Source organism: Sporobolomyces salmoneus (genome assembly GCF_050403485.1).
Source record: "Sporobolomyces salmoneus JCM6883 DNA, S_salmoneus_JCM6883_v1_ctg58, whole genome shotgun sequence".
NCBI lineage: Eukaryota > Fungi > Basidiomycota > Microbotryomycetes > Sporidiobolales > Sporidiobolaceae > Sporobolomyces > Sporobolomyces salmoneus.
Window position 1 is genome coordinate 24505 of NW_027481105.1, and position 16905 is coordinate 41409.

The window sequence follows — 16905 nt, forward strand, 5'->3', positions numbered from 1 at the left end:
GCGACTCTGAACCGCTTGATGCTTCGTCCGCATTCGAAACGCTCTCGCACATGAGTTTCTTCCGCTTGCTCTTGCTGACTATCACTTGCTCGCTGGTTAGGCTCGGATCGGCTTCGAAAGGATACTTGTACTTCAGCTTGAAGTCAGCTCGGGCCAACATCACACCTTGTCAACCTCGGGTGCTGAATCAAAGCGGAATCGAAACCCTTTCATCCGCCCAACTTTTTCTTTCCCGACCTCAGCTTTGCTCCTTCTGAACCCGCTGCGCTTCTCGAAAGACCACTTTTTACTCCTCGCCTCCAACGCCATCTCCTCACGACAGTCCCACTCTTTGATTCCTGGAGAAGCGAACAGCGCTTGAGCCTTCGCAGCTCCGTCGCTCCTCGGGGCCTGTCTTTTTCAACGCTCGTTCCTGTCGCTCTTCGCTTGAGCCTCCTTCCTCTTTGTCCTCTTCCTCTCTCCTCCTCTCGCCTTACTCGCAGGATGAAGATCGATTCGCTCCCGAGTGGGCCAACTAATCGCTCTCTACACGACATAGAAACGACCCTCAAACAAATCGTCAACTTGTTGGGCAACATGGAACTCGCACAGAGTTGGGCCAACGACGCTCTGAAAGCTTTCAAAGAAACTTGGAGCAAGAAGCCTCACCAAGATCACATCAATCTCGTATCGACTAGACTCGTCGCTATACGTCAAAGGATTCAGGACGAAACGGGGAAAGGCAAAGACGTTAAAAGTCGGGATTTCTTCTTTGCAGGAGGAATCATCGTGAGTTCGCGTTCAGATTCAGTCCTTCATTCAAGACTTGGGCTGACTCTTCATCGCATCGGCAGGAGCCCCTCGAGGAGATCGCTCGAGGCGTTGATCTCGTATCGCCTCGACCCTGCTGGCTTCACGGTCACGCAGTTTATTACCTCGTTCTCGTTTCAACCCAAGTCAATGACTTATGGCCCTGGAGCGACGAAAACCACAAGGAACCGAAAGACCGACGAAAAGTTGTTGTCAAGGCCCTCCAGGCGACCCAAAACCTTGTCAATCTACCGGCTCTAAATGATATCGAGGAACAGTTTCAAAGTTCAGGAGGTCGCTGGCGTCCGCACCAACGCACGGAGGTTCACGGTGAGCAATACCATCGGCTCTACAAGATCCTGGTCGTCGTTCGCGCGAGCTTGAGAAACTTGGAGCGAAAAGGCGTGAACCGATCCTTCTGGTATCTTTGGGTAGTGAGTGATACTTCTTTCCACCTGGAGAGGTTTGAGATTAATACTGATCGATTGATTGAAATTGTGCAGCCGAACATTGAGATGATTTATGAAGCGCTCAAGCAGTGGGACGACCTCGCGAGAAAATTGCCCTCGGTCCTCGGGACTGTGAGTTCGCTAAAGCTTCCAAATTCTCAGTAATCCTCCGTCTCTGTTTGTCCTTGTTCTGATTTCCAGGCTGGCGAGTACCGTCTCGCTATTCGAATCGACGTGCGTTTCTGCCTCGTCCTTTAGGTACTGGAATCCTGGACTGATCGATCTCTGCGACAGCATGGCGAGCGTCTACGAATTGGAGGATCCCCAGCTCCTGATGCTAGCGCGCATTTCGACGCATCGTTGTCGCACCACCTCTTGTCTTCGCGAAAGCGATCGATCTACTTCGGATAGGATGCAGCCTGATTGATACTTGACGTTGCCGGTATGTAACGGGACTCATACAAGGATCATCTTACTGTCGTGTTCGCAAAGGCTTGCCCACCTCTACCAATTGATGACCATTGACGAAGAATCGATTCGAAAGACGACGACGCTCGGGCCAACAGACGAATTCCGCCCGGTTCCTCTCTCTCCTCGAGGTTCGTGTTGCTTTACTCTCAGACTCGGATCGCTCGATTGTCTTTCTCCTTCCTACGACTCACTTCTCGCAAAAATGAGCGGCGGCTCACGAGCGTTTCCGATCGATCTCGATTCTTCGCACGACGACGCCTCGAAGTTTCGGATGGTGGACACATCTTTCGTGACGGACAAGATTCAACCGACCCTGAAGCTGATCGTTGACCTGCTCAAGGGACCGGAAATGGATGTCAAATGGCAACCGGCGGTCGAATGGCAAGAGGACATCGTGCAATTTCTTCGAGGATGGGTGGCGTCCGATCAGGTTGACGAAAAGCATCATCTAGAGGCTATCTCGGAGCAGCTTACTCTGCTCCTCGAGTCACTGAGGTTAGCGCCAGCGCATCTTCTCAAGACCTGGGATTATTTCTTCACGGGATACATCGTGTGTTCCTTCTCTGTCACAGAAAACATCGTTCGCTCTCTCTCTGACCCTTTACGTCGCAATCTCCAGCCACCGCTTGAATATCTGGCTCTCAAAGCTAATATCAAAATGAACAATCGCTCGAGGTTCCAGGGATGGGCAGTAAGTCTTCTTCCTTTCTTCATGCTGCAATCGAGCTGTGACGCTGACTCCTAACTCCAACAGGTGTACTACTGTTCGCTTGTGGCGACGCAAGTTGCGGACTATTCTTCGGATGCATCTGACAAGAGACGTATGCAACGATACCGGGAGCAATGTCGCGACGCTTTGGAAGCGATCAACAAGTTGGCGAACAACGCTCCGAACGTGATGGACGCTACTGAGGAAATCAGTAATTACCTCAAGACAGACGACAGTTGGAAGCCTCACGGTGACCATCTACTAGAAACTCAAGATCGTCGAGACGACACTCGCGACAACTTACATAAAGCTGCAAAATTCCTGGTGACCGTCCGAGCGACTTTGAGGTTGGTGAAGAAGAAGAACAAGATCCCGGTTAACCTTTGGCATCTTTGGATTGTGAGTCGAGTCAAAACGAGGTCAAGATCAAGATGCTGATTTGTTCGAGTTGACAGCCGAGGAAAGACCAGCTCTCGCATGCGGTCCACTCTCGGGACACGCTCACGCAAACGGCGAAGGTCAAGTTGGGTCTTGTGAGTGATCTTCGATCATGTCGTTCCTGTCTTGCTCTCTAACACCTCCTGCAACCACAGACAAATGAAGCAAGACCTGTAGAGAAAACTAGGAGAGTTAGTTGAGAGCCCATTCGTCACCCTCGTACTTAGCTCGCCATCACTGAGAATCCAACCCCTCTTCACAGGCCAAACCAGGATCAAGTCGTCAAGCTCAATCCTCGGCGGCGTCTCTGGGATCGCACCTCGTTCCTCTCAACTCTCGACAACACGCGATCTATTTCGGCTAAGGAGGATCAGCTCATCCGTCTCACCTGTTCTTTAACGAGTTCTCACCTTCCCTTCAACCTATACTTGTTCCGTATTCTGCTAGCGAATCTTGTCTCGTTTTCTCTTCCTCGCTTACAATTTCCCTTTGAACCTCGACAATTGTTCCTCTCGCTTCTCTGGCAATCGAAGTCGAATCTCTGTAGCGCGTCGATAGACCAGAAGGATAACGATACGTAGGTTGAATGCTCATAGAAGAGACAACTACCGATCTTTACTCTCTCCTTCTGCTCCCTCTACACGACTAGATTCCTCTTCTCCCTCCTCCTCGAGTAGCCCACTCGGATCCACTCCCAATAGACTCAACATTTGATCGAGATTACCTATCAGACCATCGAGTTTTCCTTCGAGATCGTCTGCAGCTCCTTCCGCTTCGTTCAATCTCTCGAGCATCTTCTCCAGATCTCCTCCACTTAGTTCTTGCCCTTCCTCTTCTACTGAGTCTGTATTGTTGAGTGCGGCAGTCGAGGAAGTAGTTGTCGCTTGGAGAGAGGAGAGGAGGGAAGAGAGAGAAGGAGGAGGAAGGGAGGAGGAACTTCTGAAGGGCAAGGGTTCGCTTCGACTCGACGGTGTTGTCTCCGCTGCAGGATCGTTCTGTGCTTGTTCGGGAGTCTCTCGTGATGTCGATGAGGTGGGAGAGGCGAGAGTTTGATGAAGGAAATCGAGATCTGAAAGTGACACTATTCCGGCTTATAAGGTTACTTTGCGCGTTCCTATGGTGATATAGGACTATCACGAACTCACTGTGCCTCAAGGCGAGCGATTAGAGTGAGAGGGGAGAGATAGAGAGAGGATCATCGTCTCGCTCGGTTCTCTTTCTCTCTTCCCTCTCCGCTTCTGCCACTCTTTCGACTCTCTACGCCACGAGACAACACCCACAAAGATGGATCAAGTGAATGGATACTCGATCGCGGATTTCCAAGGTCGATTGAATGAACAAACTCCCTCATCTTCTTCTCCCTCTCTCTCTGTCCCTCTCCCTTCGACAGACCCTCCCTTGAAAACACTACCAACTACTATAGCTCTTCTCACGGTCGCGCAATCTCTCAGATCTTCAGCTCTCTCCCTCCTCCCTTCTCTCTCGAAACCTCCTCAATCTCTGAATTCTCGAGTTCGATACGCGAAGATATGGTCTGATTATTACCGATTAACGACGACATCGATCATAGTGTTGAGATCCGCAGTCACCTCGGCGAGCAGCGGGGAGTTTCGAGGAGGAAGGATCGAATTGAGGGGGAATGCGATGTTGGCTCAACAACTCGCAGATCTGTACGAAGGGACGACAGACGCAGAGGCAGTCGTATCAGAAGGAGAAGTAGCTCGATAAAGGCTGTGAGTCTACGCCGCTCGGCCTGGAGCGTCTACTCGCGCCATCGACTTTCTCTTTCCTCGGATGAACAGCAAGGACACCTACTGATCGGTCGTTCTACGTACACTCTACTCTTCTAGCCAGCTCCAGGGTGACACCGTTGCTGCTGCTGGTCGTCGATTCTACCTCCGCTTTCCCTACGCCGTGCTATGCCCGCTTCGACTCGCTGTAACCTCTACTTACTCTGGCCTGTGCTGCTCTGCGCTGACTTCTGGACTCTCAGAGCTCACTTCATAGCTCGGCGTCTTCTCCGACATCCGTTTCAAGGATGAATCAATTATCCTCTCGCAAAGTCCTCGTGGGTTCGAGCGAAACGGTCAGTGGTCTTTGCTTCTTCTTCTTCTTCGAAGAGCGGTGCGCTGAAAAACTGCCGTCTTTGCTATTCACAGTCCATTGAGACGCGCCTCGCTCCCTATGGGGTTCAATCACCAATGAGGTATCGACGCAGGGCACGATCCCTTCCACGCTGGATCTCGCGCCTCGTCTTATCTTCTACTTGACGGGCGACAGGATCTTAACCTTCACCTTCTACCCTCTACCCCGATGAATACTTTCCCTCTTCCGCCCGAGTTGCTTCTCCTCTGTCTTATCAGCGTCGGGGACGACACATTTCGGAACGATTATCTCGCTCCTCTCAGCCTCGTTCATTCCTCGTGGCGATCTGTCGCTCAAGCTCTTCTCCCTCGGCAACTTGAGCTTGTGGATCCGACGACCGATAACTTAGCCAGCAGGAGAATGATAGAGGCCCTTGGTCGATGGCCTTTCGTGAACGTCAAAACACACAGCTTGGCGTTGCGAGGAAACCTGAAGACGTTACTCGAGGGGAATGGAAGGGAGCGGTGGATGGAGATCCAGGCACTCAAGTATGCTCCTTCTTCCTACGCATTGTTGGATCTAAGCCTTCTTGCGAGCCTCAAAAGTGAGTCTTCCGACGTTCAGTTTCCAGCAACCAAATCCTGACTCTCAACTGTCTCTCCCTAGATCTTCGCATTCTTCACCTGACAACCGGACTCATCCTACCTCTCCATCCCGCCCTCTCCTTTCCTCATCTATCGCATCTCATTCTCGGTCGGGACGTCTTGACGAGAACCGAAACCCTCTTTAACGAAAACTTCTTCCCTGCTCTCCGTCACCTCTCCTTGATCGAAGTCCGACCTCGACGTCCCCTCGATCGACTCCTTGGTCCTCTCCTGTCTCAACTCACGTCTCTCGCGGTCTACGAACCTCACGCCTCATCGCTCGAACGAGTTCTGTGCAAACTCGAGAATTGTCGACATCTCGCTCTTAATTGTCGGATCCAGGATCTAGAACAAATCGTACGATTCAATCCTGAAGATCAAGGTGCTCTGGCGGGTCTGGAGGATCTCCATCTCGAGTCGAACGGACGCACGGCCGACGACCTCCGAGAGTTGTTCTCGATGACGAGGTGCTGCGGAGGAGGAGGATGGGGGCTCGAAGCGAAACGAATCGTATTGTACGGTCCACGGAATTGTCCAGAGCGAGAGGAAGATGAGTCGGACAATCGATTTGAATGGAGGAATACGAAAATCAGATTCGACGAGTTTGATGGCAGATAAAAAAGTACTCTAATCCGTTGTCCCAGAGTTCTATTCCCGCTGTTGAGACCCTATTCGTATACGACCATCCTTTTTACAACAGACACTCTCTTTAGAAATAGATTAAGCTCAGTGTTTCTTAGCGACTTTTGATTCTTGCTTTCGTCCTTCATCCCTCAATGACTGCCATACCGGGAACCCTCCAATCTGACAGAAGACCCTCTGAGAATGCAACGAGAGTCTCGTCAATAATCAGCCGAAGATGCAGAGGGGAAGAAAGTGCGAGCTCACGTAGAAGAATCGAGTGAGAGGACTCTTGACGTTGTACCTCCTCAACAACGGGTTCAAGCACGCGAAGATCTCTGCGAAATGAGCGACTCCGAGTAACCCACACCAGAAAATCTTGATCGAATTTCCGATATTCTGCGAAGTTGGCGCGATCGAGAAGAGGGAGAAGATGGGTCGAAACATTGGGGATTGCCATCGAATGATATGAGCGATCGAAGGAGCTGGGGTGAGGATCAACCAGAGGTTGAGCGCGAGACAGAGGAGGATGGAGAACCAGGCTTGAGGAGAAAGGGATAAACGATCGATCTCGACGTCGCTGATTCCGAGTCCCTCTTTCGCTTCCCGGTGCATCTCTTCTAGTCGAACTCGAGCTTGACCCGTTTGCATGGGAGGAGTGAACTTGTAGGTCCAGGATTGCCGAGGAGAACCGTATTCCAAAGTCATTGATTCTGTCGAGAATTCAGTAATTTGAGGTTTCGAGTAGGCGAGGGACCGGGATCTTCGTCCAAAGTATTCGAGATAGTGTCTGTCAGACGACGAGCCGGATCAGCGAGAGGCATGAGGGACGGAAAAGGTTGCCGGTGGGAGAAATCACTCACCCGAGGCTTTCTTCATGGTCCTTGTTCATGTGCCTGCAATAGGGTACGAAGATCAGCTTTTATACGACTCTGCTCCGTCAGAAAGGGCTACTTGCGAGATGATCCTGGCAGCTAATTCGCCGAAAGAGATGAAACGAATGATCAGCTCGAGGTACGAGCGGAGACGTCAGGAAGCGAGAGGACTCACATTCGGCAGATGTTACGTCAGTCATAGCGTACGTATGGAGAAGTCCCGAGGAAGCTGAGTGAATAACAGAAAGTTGAAAGATCTCGGAGAATTTTCGATCAGCTCTTTCCTCTATCCATCCTCACCTAATCTCTGCGCACCGCCAGGGACGACTGCACAACGAGTGATGCTGTCGACCGTGCGGCAGCGAGCAGCCTGTCACTCCCCCCAGTCCTTCCTCCTCCTTTCTTCTTCAACTCGATCAATTCATTCGACTCCTCCCTCAGAACAACCGACGACAAGGCAAAGGATAGCGAAGGAGAAAGCAGCTGAACGGCATGCCAAGATCATCAGGAAACGTTCGATCAAGGAGATGAGGGAAGAGAGGGAGCAGGCGAAACAAGAGAGGGCTTTCGCAGAGAACTTCAGGAGGCAACAGGAGGTCAGGGATAAACAAGTAGCAGCTCGAGTGAGTTAAAGATGCTTCTACCGGTTTGAGGAGAGTATTTTGAGCTCAAGTGAGACCTTCGTTCGCTATAGGAAATCACTGAAACCGTCGCTCCATTCACGGAAGAACAACTCGAATCAATGTACCGAGGTCTGATAGCAGCCAAACCAGCAGAACTCGCCTTGAACGCGATCGAACAGTCGAAAGCTCCGGCGTTACCGGATCCGACGGCTCAAACTCAGGAAAGACAAGATCGATTGGTTGCGCTTTCGGAGAGATTGGACGAGTTGGAAGAACCAGGAGAAGAGGATCACGTCGGGAAAATATCGGGGACGACTTTGACGGAAAGGCTAAAAAGAAAGAGGAGGGGAGAGACCGAGGAAATCGTTGAAGAGGCGCAGGAGGAAACGCTGAAGCTCGCAGACTACTCGTCTCCCGCAGTATCACTACTCAGTAGGGTGGAGAAGATCGTTCAAGATGCTCCTTCGATCCCGTCAGCATCGACTTCGAATGCCGGACTAGCAGCTTCGTTGCCAAAAGGTTTACTCGCGAGGTCAGAATGGATAAATCTCGTTCTCTCTTGCGTAAGTCTACTCTACTTTACCTTCATCGTACTCACGAGCTGAACAGTATTTGTGCTTTCAGGCTCAAGAGGGAGACGCGGATGCGGTGATTCGAGGATTGCAAGCGATGGAGGTGAGCGATTCCTTCTCGTCGATTAAATACCATACCCCTTGCTCATCCTCAACTGTCGACAGGCGACTGTTCCTCTAACGGACGGGAAACTTATCGGAGACGTCCTCGCGCTCTACGCTAGCGAAGGCAAACCTCAAGATGCAGTCAAGCTGACCGATTTCGCTCGCAAGAGTGAGCTTTCCTTTCGTGCACATCTCACGAGATGCCAAACTGACCTGATCCGGCTTATAGACTCGTTACCACTCTCTGTGACGGCTCACCATCATCTCCTCACTTCGCTCCTACCCTCCCACCCAGAACTCGCCGTTCGTCATCTTCATTCGATGGAGGCTCTCGGTTACACTCCTCTTCCCGCTACTTATAACTTGATCGTCTCCCGACTACTATCTCCTTCTTCGCCCGCTCCTCTCGTCCGCAAAGGTTGGGATCTCTTCGCGCACTCTCGACTCGTCTCTCACCCGATCCCCTCTGTCGAGCTCTACGCGACAATGATTCAAGCCTGTTCGAGAGGTTCTCACCCATCTCCGGAACGAGCAGTCGATCTCTTCACCGAGTTGACCGACGACAATCGATTACCGCCGAATGAACTCGCTTTCAACGGAGTTATTCGAAGTTGCGCGAGGGAAGGTAGTCAAGAGTACTACTACGAGGCCTTGAGGTACATGAGGAGGATGTTGGACGAGAACGTCGAACCGAGTAAATACACGTTCCATGCGTTACTCGAAGGAGCGAAGAGGCATGGAGATTTGGCGAGGAGTCGATGGATGCTGGTCAAGATGGTCGGAGTCGGAGGGAACGTCAAACCGGATCAGAATACTCTCGGATTAGTGTTCCAGACGTATGCTAGTTATAGACCGGAAGGAGGGAAGAGAAAGGAGCGAGTCAAGGAAGTCAAGAAAGAAATCGATGCAGCAGATCGACCTTCATCAATTCTCAAACCGGAACAAGATCCAGCGAACGTTCCCCTCTCGACCTCGACGAGTCGATCAGAAGACGATGCTGGACCTCTAGCTCTCATCGAGCTCCTCGGCGAATCATCCCTCTTCTACCCCGGTCCCCTTCCTCAGACTTCCGCTCAAGTCCTCGAAGAAGCTCAAAATCTCATGCTTCAAATCGTATCTCCAACTGCTCTCGGTCTACCTCAAGGCGATTCCTCGACTACCTCAGCTCGTCCCTCGATGTTCCCGGATGTTCAACCTTCAACTTTCCTCCTTAACGCCTATTTATCGATTCTCAACTCTCATTCTCAACTCTCGGCATCTCTCGACTTTTTCGACAGAGCTTACGAAGTATCCCAAGTCGAGAAGAATCAATACAGCTACGAGTTGGTGATGAGACGATGCGAACTGGGAAAAGTCAATTCGGAGGTCGTCGGGAAAGCGAAAGGGATCTTCGAGGAATGGCTCAAGTGGAGTTCAGAGGTGTGCCCGGAGGTAGAGGAGCTGAGGCAGAGGAAGGAGGCTGGGGAAGAGATGGAAAGTATGGAAATCGAGAAAATTGGGAAAGTCGCGAAAGAGTGGGAAAAGGAGAGGAGGAACGGCAAGAACGTCTCGAAGATGTGGGGAGGGTTGATTCGGGTTCTAGCCAAGTACGTATACTTCTCTCCTCTATTGTCTAGTGATCTGTGAGAGACTGACTCTCGACCGCAGAGCTTATCAAGAAGACGAAGCTTTGAACGTTCTCCGTCGATTCGTCGAACTCTACCCCGCCTCGAACGTCGCCAACTATCGACCGACTCTCCCTCCTGTCCCTCAACCCGACAAGTCGATCACGCGAGTCCCTCTTCAGCTTTCCTCCTCCCTCTACCCCGAAACCGCTCCTTCCCTCTCCTCCTCCCTACCACCCTATCTCACCTTTGACGACCTCAAAGTTTTACATCTACGATTCGCAAACATGGAAGATAAGCCGGGGCTGGCGTTCGTCAAGGGAGTCTCGAAAGCGTACGAAGCGGGAATCGCACACTTTAAGAAATGGGAAACTCAAGCTCGATCGACTTGATTCGGTGTATCGCTACTGTTTGTTGTATCATTCTTTTCCTTCTCTCGCATTTTAGCATCGCAACTCAACAGTCATCGCAAGTATTCGCAACTCGCCCGTTCTCGTTTCGGGACAAGGAAGTGTCAAGGCTTTCTCGCTCTTGCACTCCCGCTCACGAACGGCTCATATCAGTGGGCGTAGAACGTCTTCGCTTCATTGGAAGAGATAGACGTATGAGGAAAGTGAAAATAATGTGATAATTTCTCGCGGACAAGTCAGAGCTCAACTCGTTTCTATTCCTCCAAATCCGGATGCCACGCGTTCCGGAAGAAGTGAGGTTCTCGGGTCGAGTGGTCGAAGAAGTTGTGCCCTGCGTGATTGATGGGAGAGTTCGCAATATGAGGAGGTGTGAGTCTCAGAGGAGGTGACGAAGTTCTGAGTGCCGGAGGAGTCGACGGCCGAGCATATTCAACAAGTTCAAGATGACGGTCTGAAGGTGGGGCGGTAGGTTCCGTAGGTCTCACGACCTGTGCTTTTCTCGATCCCTCCCGCTCAACAGGGTGAAATTCGTCGCTCGCTATCCTCGAGGAGCCACTGTCGACTTCGTTCCAGACTGTCGAGGTTGATTCCCGAGTCTGCGAGGAGGATACTATGTCAAGAAGAGCACAGAACCGACCAGAAGACGAGAACGAGGATTCTTACCTCCGTCGTGAACTTCTTGTTCTTGTTGTCCCACGTTCGTAAGGGTGGCGTTCGCGGCGCCTCCTGATCTCGCTCTGGACGCACTGTGCATTCACGAGCATGTCTACCCATTGTTACCCTAACATTTATGGAGCAATCAACATTCAGCTCGAGAAGATTTACCCTCGAGAAGACTGACTCACTGATTGATGACCACAAATCCAACTCTGCAAGCCAAGCAGGTGTATTCGCCGAGTCTCGGAATATGATACTCCTTGAAGTGACGTTCGAAACTACTGGTCCGTACAGTCTTGAAATAATTCTTGTCTCGGTATTGATCAGAGCTTTTGGCCCAGTCGCACTTGGTGCACTGCATCACAAGCTCCTCTCCTGCCCCGGGGACAACGGAATACATCTATCCATCATGCGAGAGTCAGTTAACGCACTCGTTCAAGTCCCTCATACAACTCACATCGCTCGGTTCCAGTGTTCCCAAGCGCGGACCAGATTCAACCTCCTCTTCTGTGGTAGGCCTAAACCTCTCACAGATGGCTAAGTGCTGTTTGTATTCCTGTAGTAGGGTGCAGATCTTCAGTGAGCAGTGAGCAAATGAGGAAGGGAAACGTGCCGGGAAAACCCACATAAAGTCGACGTTTGGCGAATCGGGACCCGCACTTGCAGACGTGGGCATCCGAGTCATCCTTGGTCCCGCCGTGGCCGCGAGTCATGGATTCCGGGTCAAAGGAAGAGGAACGAGGCGAACCTTCGGAGTCCAAGCGGTGAGAGTCTTCCTGAGCCGGGTTCGTTCATCCATCCGCGGCCTGCGACCGGAGAAGCGAAGAGTGTTCGAGATGCCTGCACGCTGGGAAGCGAGAGCAGCAACGGAGAAGGCTGAAGCGATTCGGAGACGTCTTTCCCTTGTTTCGAGGGGTCACGGCGTCGTTAGTCTTAATAAGCAAGTTTTTTGCAGGCGTCGATAAGACGGGGCGAGAACTATAGTATTGTCAGCGAGGCAAGAGTGTGTAGGGTGGTGTACGAGACAGGAGGGTTTCGTTCGGGAGAACATTCTGGTTTTGACGTCGAGATTCACTCCTCCGACGAGTCGGTATGCCATGCTTCATCAAAGTACGAATCGTGAGTCGGGTGTACGGCTGCGCCATGGTGCGGACCAGCCGCCGGAGAGAGGCGAGGGGACGAGTGACGGTTAGGTGAGAGACAAGGAGAGGCAAGAGGAGAGAGGAAAGGAGAGGCAAGAGGAGAGGCAAGAGGAGAGGCAAGAGGAGAGACCCCAGGAGTCGAGGGGCGAGGAGGCGAGGGGCGACGAGAGGGAGTTTGTCGCGCGGGAGACTTTTCGTTGATCTTGACGTTGGTCTTGAGAACGGCCTCGTTCCTTGCGCTTCGACGAGTAGGCTTTCGATGTTCTGAGGTCTCGGACTGGTGGGGACGCTTAGAAGGAAGGACAGACGAGTTCGTCTTTTTTGAGACTTTCTTCCTTGCGATCTTCTCCTTGACGGTCTTTCCCTTAACGTCTTCCTCCTCGAAGGGTTTCTTCGTCTCTTTCTGCTTGTTCTTGCGCGAAACGGGTTGAAATTCTTTACCCACCTCTTCAGAACCGGCGTCATTCTCGAGCGGTACCTCGACGTCCTCAGTCTAAGAGATGCGAACCATGTCAGTAAGGGCGTGAAGCCGAATGCGAGGACGTGAGAGGAAACATACTCTACTTTCGAATTCCTTCTTCTCGTCATCCCAAACTCTCAAGTATGGCGCGGTCAACCTCTCCTCGTCCCTTCCCTCCCGCTTCGGACAGCGGAGAAGATGTTTCTGTCGAGTCACTCTGATCTCCGGAAGCAGTGTCTCGTCAACTGTCGAGTACTTCGAGCAAGAGCAACTAAACTCACGGATTACCACCGAAACCGATTCCACAGAGTTTACACTTTCGCTTCTCGAGGCTCGGGATATGAAACGCTTTGAAGTGTAATGTCGCGGCCTTGTACGTGGTCAGCTTGAGCAAATGATACGACATCGAAAGGGATCGCTTGAAGCTCACCTCTCGTGGCCATTTCTTGAACTGTCCAACGTTATCACACTTGGTACACTCCACCACAGGCTTTCCTTCGGTTCCAGGTGAGACGATGCAAAGCTATACAGCAGCGGAATCAGTATATAAACAGACAGCAGCCGAGCCCTGGTGCTTGGAGGGTAGAAACTCACATCTTCCAACTCCAAATCCTCTAAATGGGGACCGGCTTCCACGTCTTCTTCTGTACATTCTGTCTCTTCGAATTTTTCACAGATCTCTACGTGTCTCCTCGTGATCTATCGAAGGGTAGAGTGTGAGCGAAACAGAAGTAAGGAAAGGGAACATGCTTTGAAAAACAGTGAACTTGCCCAGGCTCGCGACGAAGTGTAACCACAGATCGGACATACACGGGCATCGGGATTCGGTACTCGTCCAACTGGCTTTCCTGTCAAGACCCGTTTGCGAGGCATGTCGAGAAGTCGCGAATAAGAGAGAGGAAGGACGAGCCTCGTGAGCTGCCGAGAATCAGCCGGAGCCGTGTTTGTTCATCCGCGGGTTACTACCGGAGCATCGCAGAACGTTCAAAGCTTAGAAGACAGGTCGTATGAAAGAGAGAAGGCAGGAGATAGGAAACAAACAGGGAGAACTTTCCCAGGCAGCTCTGTTTGTCTCGACCTGTACCTTCGCCGTCCGTTTACGACCTCGCCTATAGATTATTGAACCGGCTGTATATACCTCCAGAGCTTTACAAGGTAGCTGGACACACCGATCAGAGGCAGGAGCAGACAAAGAGTGAGTTTGTTTATTCATCACGATGCTCGAACCCCTACAGCCCGGCGAGTGATGGATCCAGCGTTAGAAGAGTCTTGAGAGCTGCATGGACTCGATGAGGGTATCGATCAGCCCGTACAAGAGCAAAGGAGAGATGTAGAAGATTGATCAACTGACCTCATTCCCTTTCCCACGCTCCTTCCTCTCGTCACAGCATTCAGATTTACCGAAACTATGTCACTGTTCAACAAGAGTTATGCTACATCAGAACAACTAGAACTATCCCGAATCGCCGCTTCTTCTTCCCCTTCGGCTCCTCCTTTCGATTCACAACAACAATCGACTTCGCTCCTTCGTTCGACACGGAATATCCCTGCGGAACTAAGAGCGCCGCCATACAATCCACAACAAGAAGAGCTGCTCGCGGTGGAAGAGGCAGAAGAGGAGGTAGACCCATTTGGTCGGAGGAACAAAGCGGAGAAACAAGGGGAACCCTCACAAGCAGAAGATATTTTCGAAGACCACGACGCTTCAAACAGCACGAATAGTGCTACAGATAGCCAGGAGAAGGAGCGGAAACGAGCGAGAACGAGTCAGATTGGGAAGATGTTGTTTCCTCCATGTGAGCCTTTACGTCCCTGTCCCGACCTGCCACTGCGCTAACTCAATCGGGATCGAGGAAACAGCGACTCGATTGACTGCTACGACTGAAGGAGGAAGTCCAAAGACGAAACGACATTCGTATTCTGGCAATATTTCAACCTCTCCTCAATTCTCCCTCAACCCTCTCTCAGCATCGACTTCTTCCCTCCCTATCGCCACTTCTCGGATACCTACCCATACTCTCAGAGATTCTGCGAAGAAGACCCTCTCTCCGACGAACAAGCATCGACGAACTACCTCTCTCACGACGACAACTTCCTCCTCCTCTTCTTCCCATTCTTCGAACCCGAGTTCATCGTCCCTCTCCTCCCTCAACGACGGTACACTTCTCGCTCTCCCCCTTGCGAAACAACTCCAATCCCTCAAAGAGCGAAACCTTGCGCTCGCCCAATCCTCCTCGACAACAAACGCGAAACTCGTTAAAGCAACCGATCGAATCCGCCAACTCGAAGAGACCCTCTCTGCGGTCGAGTCAAGTCGAGCGGTAGATGCCGAAGGGTGGGAAGCCGAAGCGTCTCGATTAGCGCAAGAACTCTCCCTCCTCCAAAAACACCAACTCGATCAACCGAACGTCGGAGACCTTGAATCGAGACTCAGTACGGCTGAACGGAATCTCGCGGTTGAACAGTCGAAGAAGAAGAGGGCGAAGGAATTGATCGGGAAGTTGAAGTGCGAGTTGATCAATAGGAGATGGAAGGAGAAGTATGAGATTGAGTTACTCGAGAAGGAGGAGAGACATTGGGAGATCAAGGTGGTGGAGACCGAATGTGAATTGGCGATCCTGAGAGGTGAATTGGGGTGCGAACGTGCAGAGAGGGAAGAATTGGAGGTGAGTTTCGCTTTCTCGTTGACGTTTCTTCGTTCGTTACTCAATTTAAATTGTCCTCGTCGACGCAGAGTATTGTCGCGACACAGAAGAAACGTATCAGTGCGCTCACAGCGTCACGACAAGTCCTCCTCGACTCGTTCAACACCTCAGAAGAAACCATCTCATCCCTTCGAGTGTCGCTTTCTCAAACCCAATCGACCGTCGCAGAACGCGACGAATCAATACAAGATCTCAATATCGAATTGGAAAGTCTGAGGGACGAGCTTGAAGTAGCGAGATCGAAAGGCGGAGAAGGAGAGGCAAAGATTCAGGAGAAGAGTTCGAATCTCGAAGCGGAGGTCAAGGATCTCAAGGTATGTCGTCCTTCTGCCCCGTACGACGTCTCGATACTGACTCTCGTGCGAATTTCGTGCAGGCTCAACTCAAAACCTCGCAAGCGACTCTCAAAACCGCTCAGAAATCGGCAACTTCAACGACCTCCGACCTCGAATCGACTCGAGAAGCTCTCTCAACACTTCAAGCGAAATATGATGCGCTTCTCGCGTCTGCTAAAGCTCAACCCCTCGTCGCCGCGAAGGACAAGAAACGACCTCAACCCGTCGTCCCCGAACCTGAAGAAGAGGACGATGAGCAAGAAGAGGTCGTTGAACCTTCTCCAAAGCGGACAAAGGTCAAGGAGGCGAAACCTGCGCCGAGGAAGAAGAAGGTGGAGAAAGTTATCGATGAAGACATTCCTCCTCGAGCTGTCGAAAAGCCATCAAAGCCGACTAAGAGCTCGAAGGCAGTAGGGAAGAAGGTTGTTCCCGAGCCGGAACCGTCAGCTTCCGAAGCAGAGGACAACGTACCAGAAGAGGAGGAGGAAGAAGACGATGATCCGACTCCTCGACCCACTCCCGTTTCGCCTCCTCCCGCCGCCATAGCTACCGGAAAGAAACGGAAAGCTGCCGTGCTCTCTGACAAGACGACAAACTCTACGAAAGAGAAAGGAACAACGAGCACGACTACGAAAGTCAAGAAAGATAAAACTGGAGCGGGAGGAGGAAAGAAGAAACTCAGTCTCGATCTCAGTGAGGATGAGAGACCGGCCCCGAAAGGAAAGGAGAAGGAGAAGGAAGAACCTGCGAAGAAGAAGAAGAGAAAGTTGTTTGGGGATACGACGAAGAAAGGGTTTGATTGGCAAACTCAAATCGAGGTGAGTTTTTTTCGCTTCTCTCGTGTGGCACAGAAAGTTTTGACTGACTCGCTCGCTCTTCAGAACGCCGATGTCAATGGCTTAATTCCCGGTAATCTGTCGCCAATCAAGTTGGACCGAACAAAGAAGACTGGATTTTTGAATTTGGGAGGAGCGGGAGCGAAGAAGAGTATTTTCTAGAGGATTTTTTGTTCGTTTCGATACCCATAACTAGCTTATTTATTGTAGCTCGATTTGCTCACCCTGGAAGAAGTTGTATTGCATGGTTTCACGTGAGCTCGACGGCAACCAATTTAAAGCGAAAGAGAGGAGTCGGCAAATCGGTGTTTCGAAGACCGTTCTCCTTCTTTCTCTCGCATTCTCGGAATCTAGAGCATGAACATCTGAGGCTCC

The 16905-nt window shown here is 51.4% G+C and overlaps 9 protein-coding genes across 9 annotated transcripts; 6 read left to right on the forward strand and 3 right to left on the reverse strand.

The window, feature by feature from the left end:
- Positions 1–483: 483 nt before the first annotated feature.
- JCM6883_005914 (uncharacterized protein) lies at positions 484–1649 on the forward strand (the record flags this gene model as incomplete). Its single annotated transcript, XM_076634355.1, has 5 exons — positions 484–768; positions 834–1223; positions 1293–1370; positions 1440–1472; positions 1533–1649. The coding sequence occupies 5 exons, from the start codon at positions 484–486 to the stop codon at positions 1647–1649; spliced, it is 903 nt and encodes a 300-aa protein (XP_076485641.1).
- Positions 1650–1980: 331 nt separating this feature from the next.
- Positions 1981–3220, forward strand: JCM6883_005915 (uncharacterized protein; the record flags this gene model as incomplete). The annotated part of the gene is made up of 6 exons (XM_076634356.1): positions 1981–2259; positions 2329–2400; positions 2464–2817; positions 2874–2951; positions 3012–3047; positions 3119–3220. 6 exons carry the CDS (start codon positions 1981–1983, stop codon positions 3218–3220), a joined length of 921 nt encoding a protein of 306 aa, XP_076485642.1.
- Positions 3221–4140: 920 nt separating this feature from the next.
- Positions 4141–4584, forward strand: JCM6883_005916 (uncharacterized protein; the record flags this gene model as incomplete). The annotated part of the gene is made up of 1 exon (XM_076634357.1): positions 4141–4584. The coding sequence occupies one exon, from the start codon at positions 4141–4143 to the stop codon at positions 4582–4584; it is 444 nt and encodes a 147-aa protein (XP_076485643.1).
- A 777-nt stretch (positions 4585–5361) lies between these two features.
- On the forward strand, positions 5362–6203 carry JCM6883_005917 (uncharacterized protein; the record flags this gene model as incomplete). Its single annotated transcript, XM_076634358.1, has 2 exons — positions 5362–5545; positions 5608–6203. 2 exons carry the CDS (start codon positions 5362–5364, stop codon positions 6201–6203), a joined length of 780 nt encoding a protein of 259 aa, XP_076485644.1.
- Positions 6204–6311: 108 nt separating this feature from the next.
- On the reverse strand, positions 6312–7098 carry JCM6883_005918 (DUF2470 domain-containing protein; the record flags this gene model as incomplete). Its single annotated transcript, XM_076634359.1, has 3 exons — positions 6312–6404; positions 6474–6996; positions 7070–7098. The coding sequence occupies 3 exons, from the start codon at positions 7096–7098 to the stop codon at positions 6312–6314; spliced, it is 645 nt and encodes a 214-aa protein (XP_076485645.1).
- A 324-nt stretch (positions 7099–7422) lies between these two features.
- Positions 7423–10377, forward strand: JCM6883_005919 (uncharacterized protein; the record flags this gene model as incomplete). Its single annotated transcript, XM_076634360.1, has 6 exons — positions 7423–7704; positions 7776–8267; positions 8329–8379; positions 8442–8550; positions 8611–9967; positions 10029–10377. 6 exons carry the CDS (start codon positions 7423–7425, stop codon positions 10375–10377), a joined length of 2640 nt encoding a protein of 879 aa, XP_076485646.1.
- Positions 10378–10649: 272 nt separating this feature from the next.
- On the reverse strand, positions 10650–11765 carry JCM6883_005920 (uncharacterized protein; the record flags this gene model as incomplete). The annotated part of the gene is made up of 5 exons (XM_076634361.1): positions 10650–10969; positions 11059–11141; positions 11241–11452; positions 11510–11608; positions 11679–11765. 5 exons carry the CDS (start codon positions 11763–11765, stop codon positions 10650–10652), a joined length of 801 nt encoding a protein of 266 aa, XP_076485647.1.
- Positions 11766–12123: 358 nt separating this feature from the next.
- On the reverse strand, positions 12124–13527 carry JCM6883_005921 (uncharacterized protein; the record flags this gene model as incomplete). The annotated part of the gene is made up of 5 exons (XM_076634362.1): positions 12124–12687; positions 12754–12871; positions 12936–13177; positions 13249–13353; positions 13465–13527. The coding sequence occupies 5 exons, from the start codon at positions 13525–13527 to the stop codon at positions 12124–12126; spliced, it is 1092 nt and encodes a 363-aa protein (XP_076485648.1).
- A 535-nt stretch (positions 13528–14062) lies between these two features.
- JCM6883_005922 (uncharacterized protein) lies at positions 14063–16692 on the forward strand (the record flags this gene model as incomplete). Its single annotated transcript, XM_076634363.1, has 5 exons — positions 14063–14450; positions 14515–15320; positions 15389–15673; positions 15736–16512; positions 16576–16692. The coding sequence occupies 5 exons, from the start codon at positions 14063–14065 to the stop codon at positions 16690–16692; spliced, it is 2373 nt and encodes a 790-aa protein (XP_076485649.1).
- Positions 16693–16905: the final 213 nt, after the last annotated feature.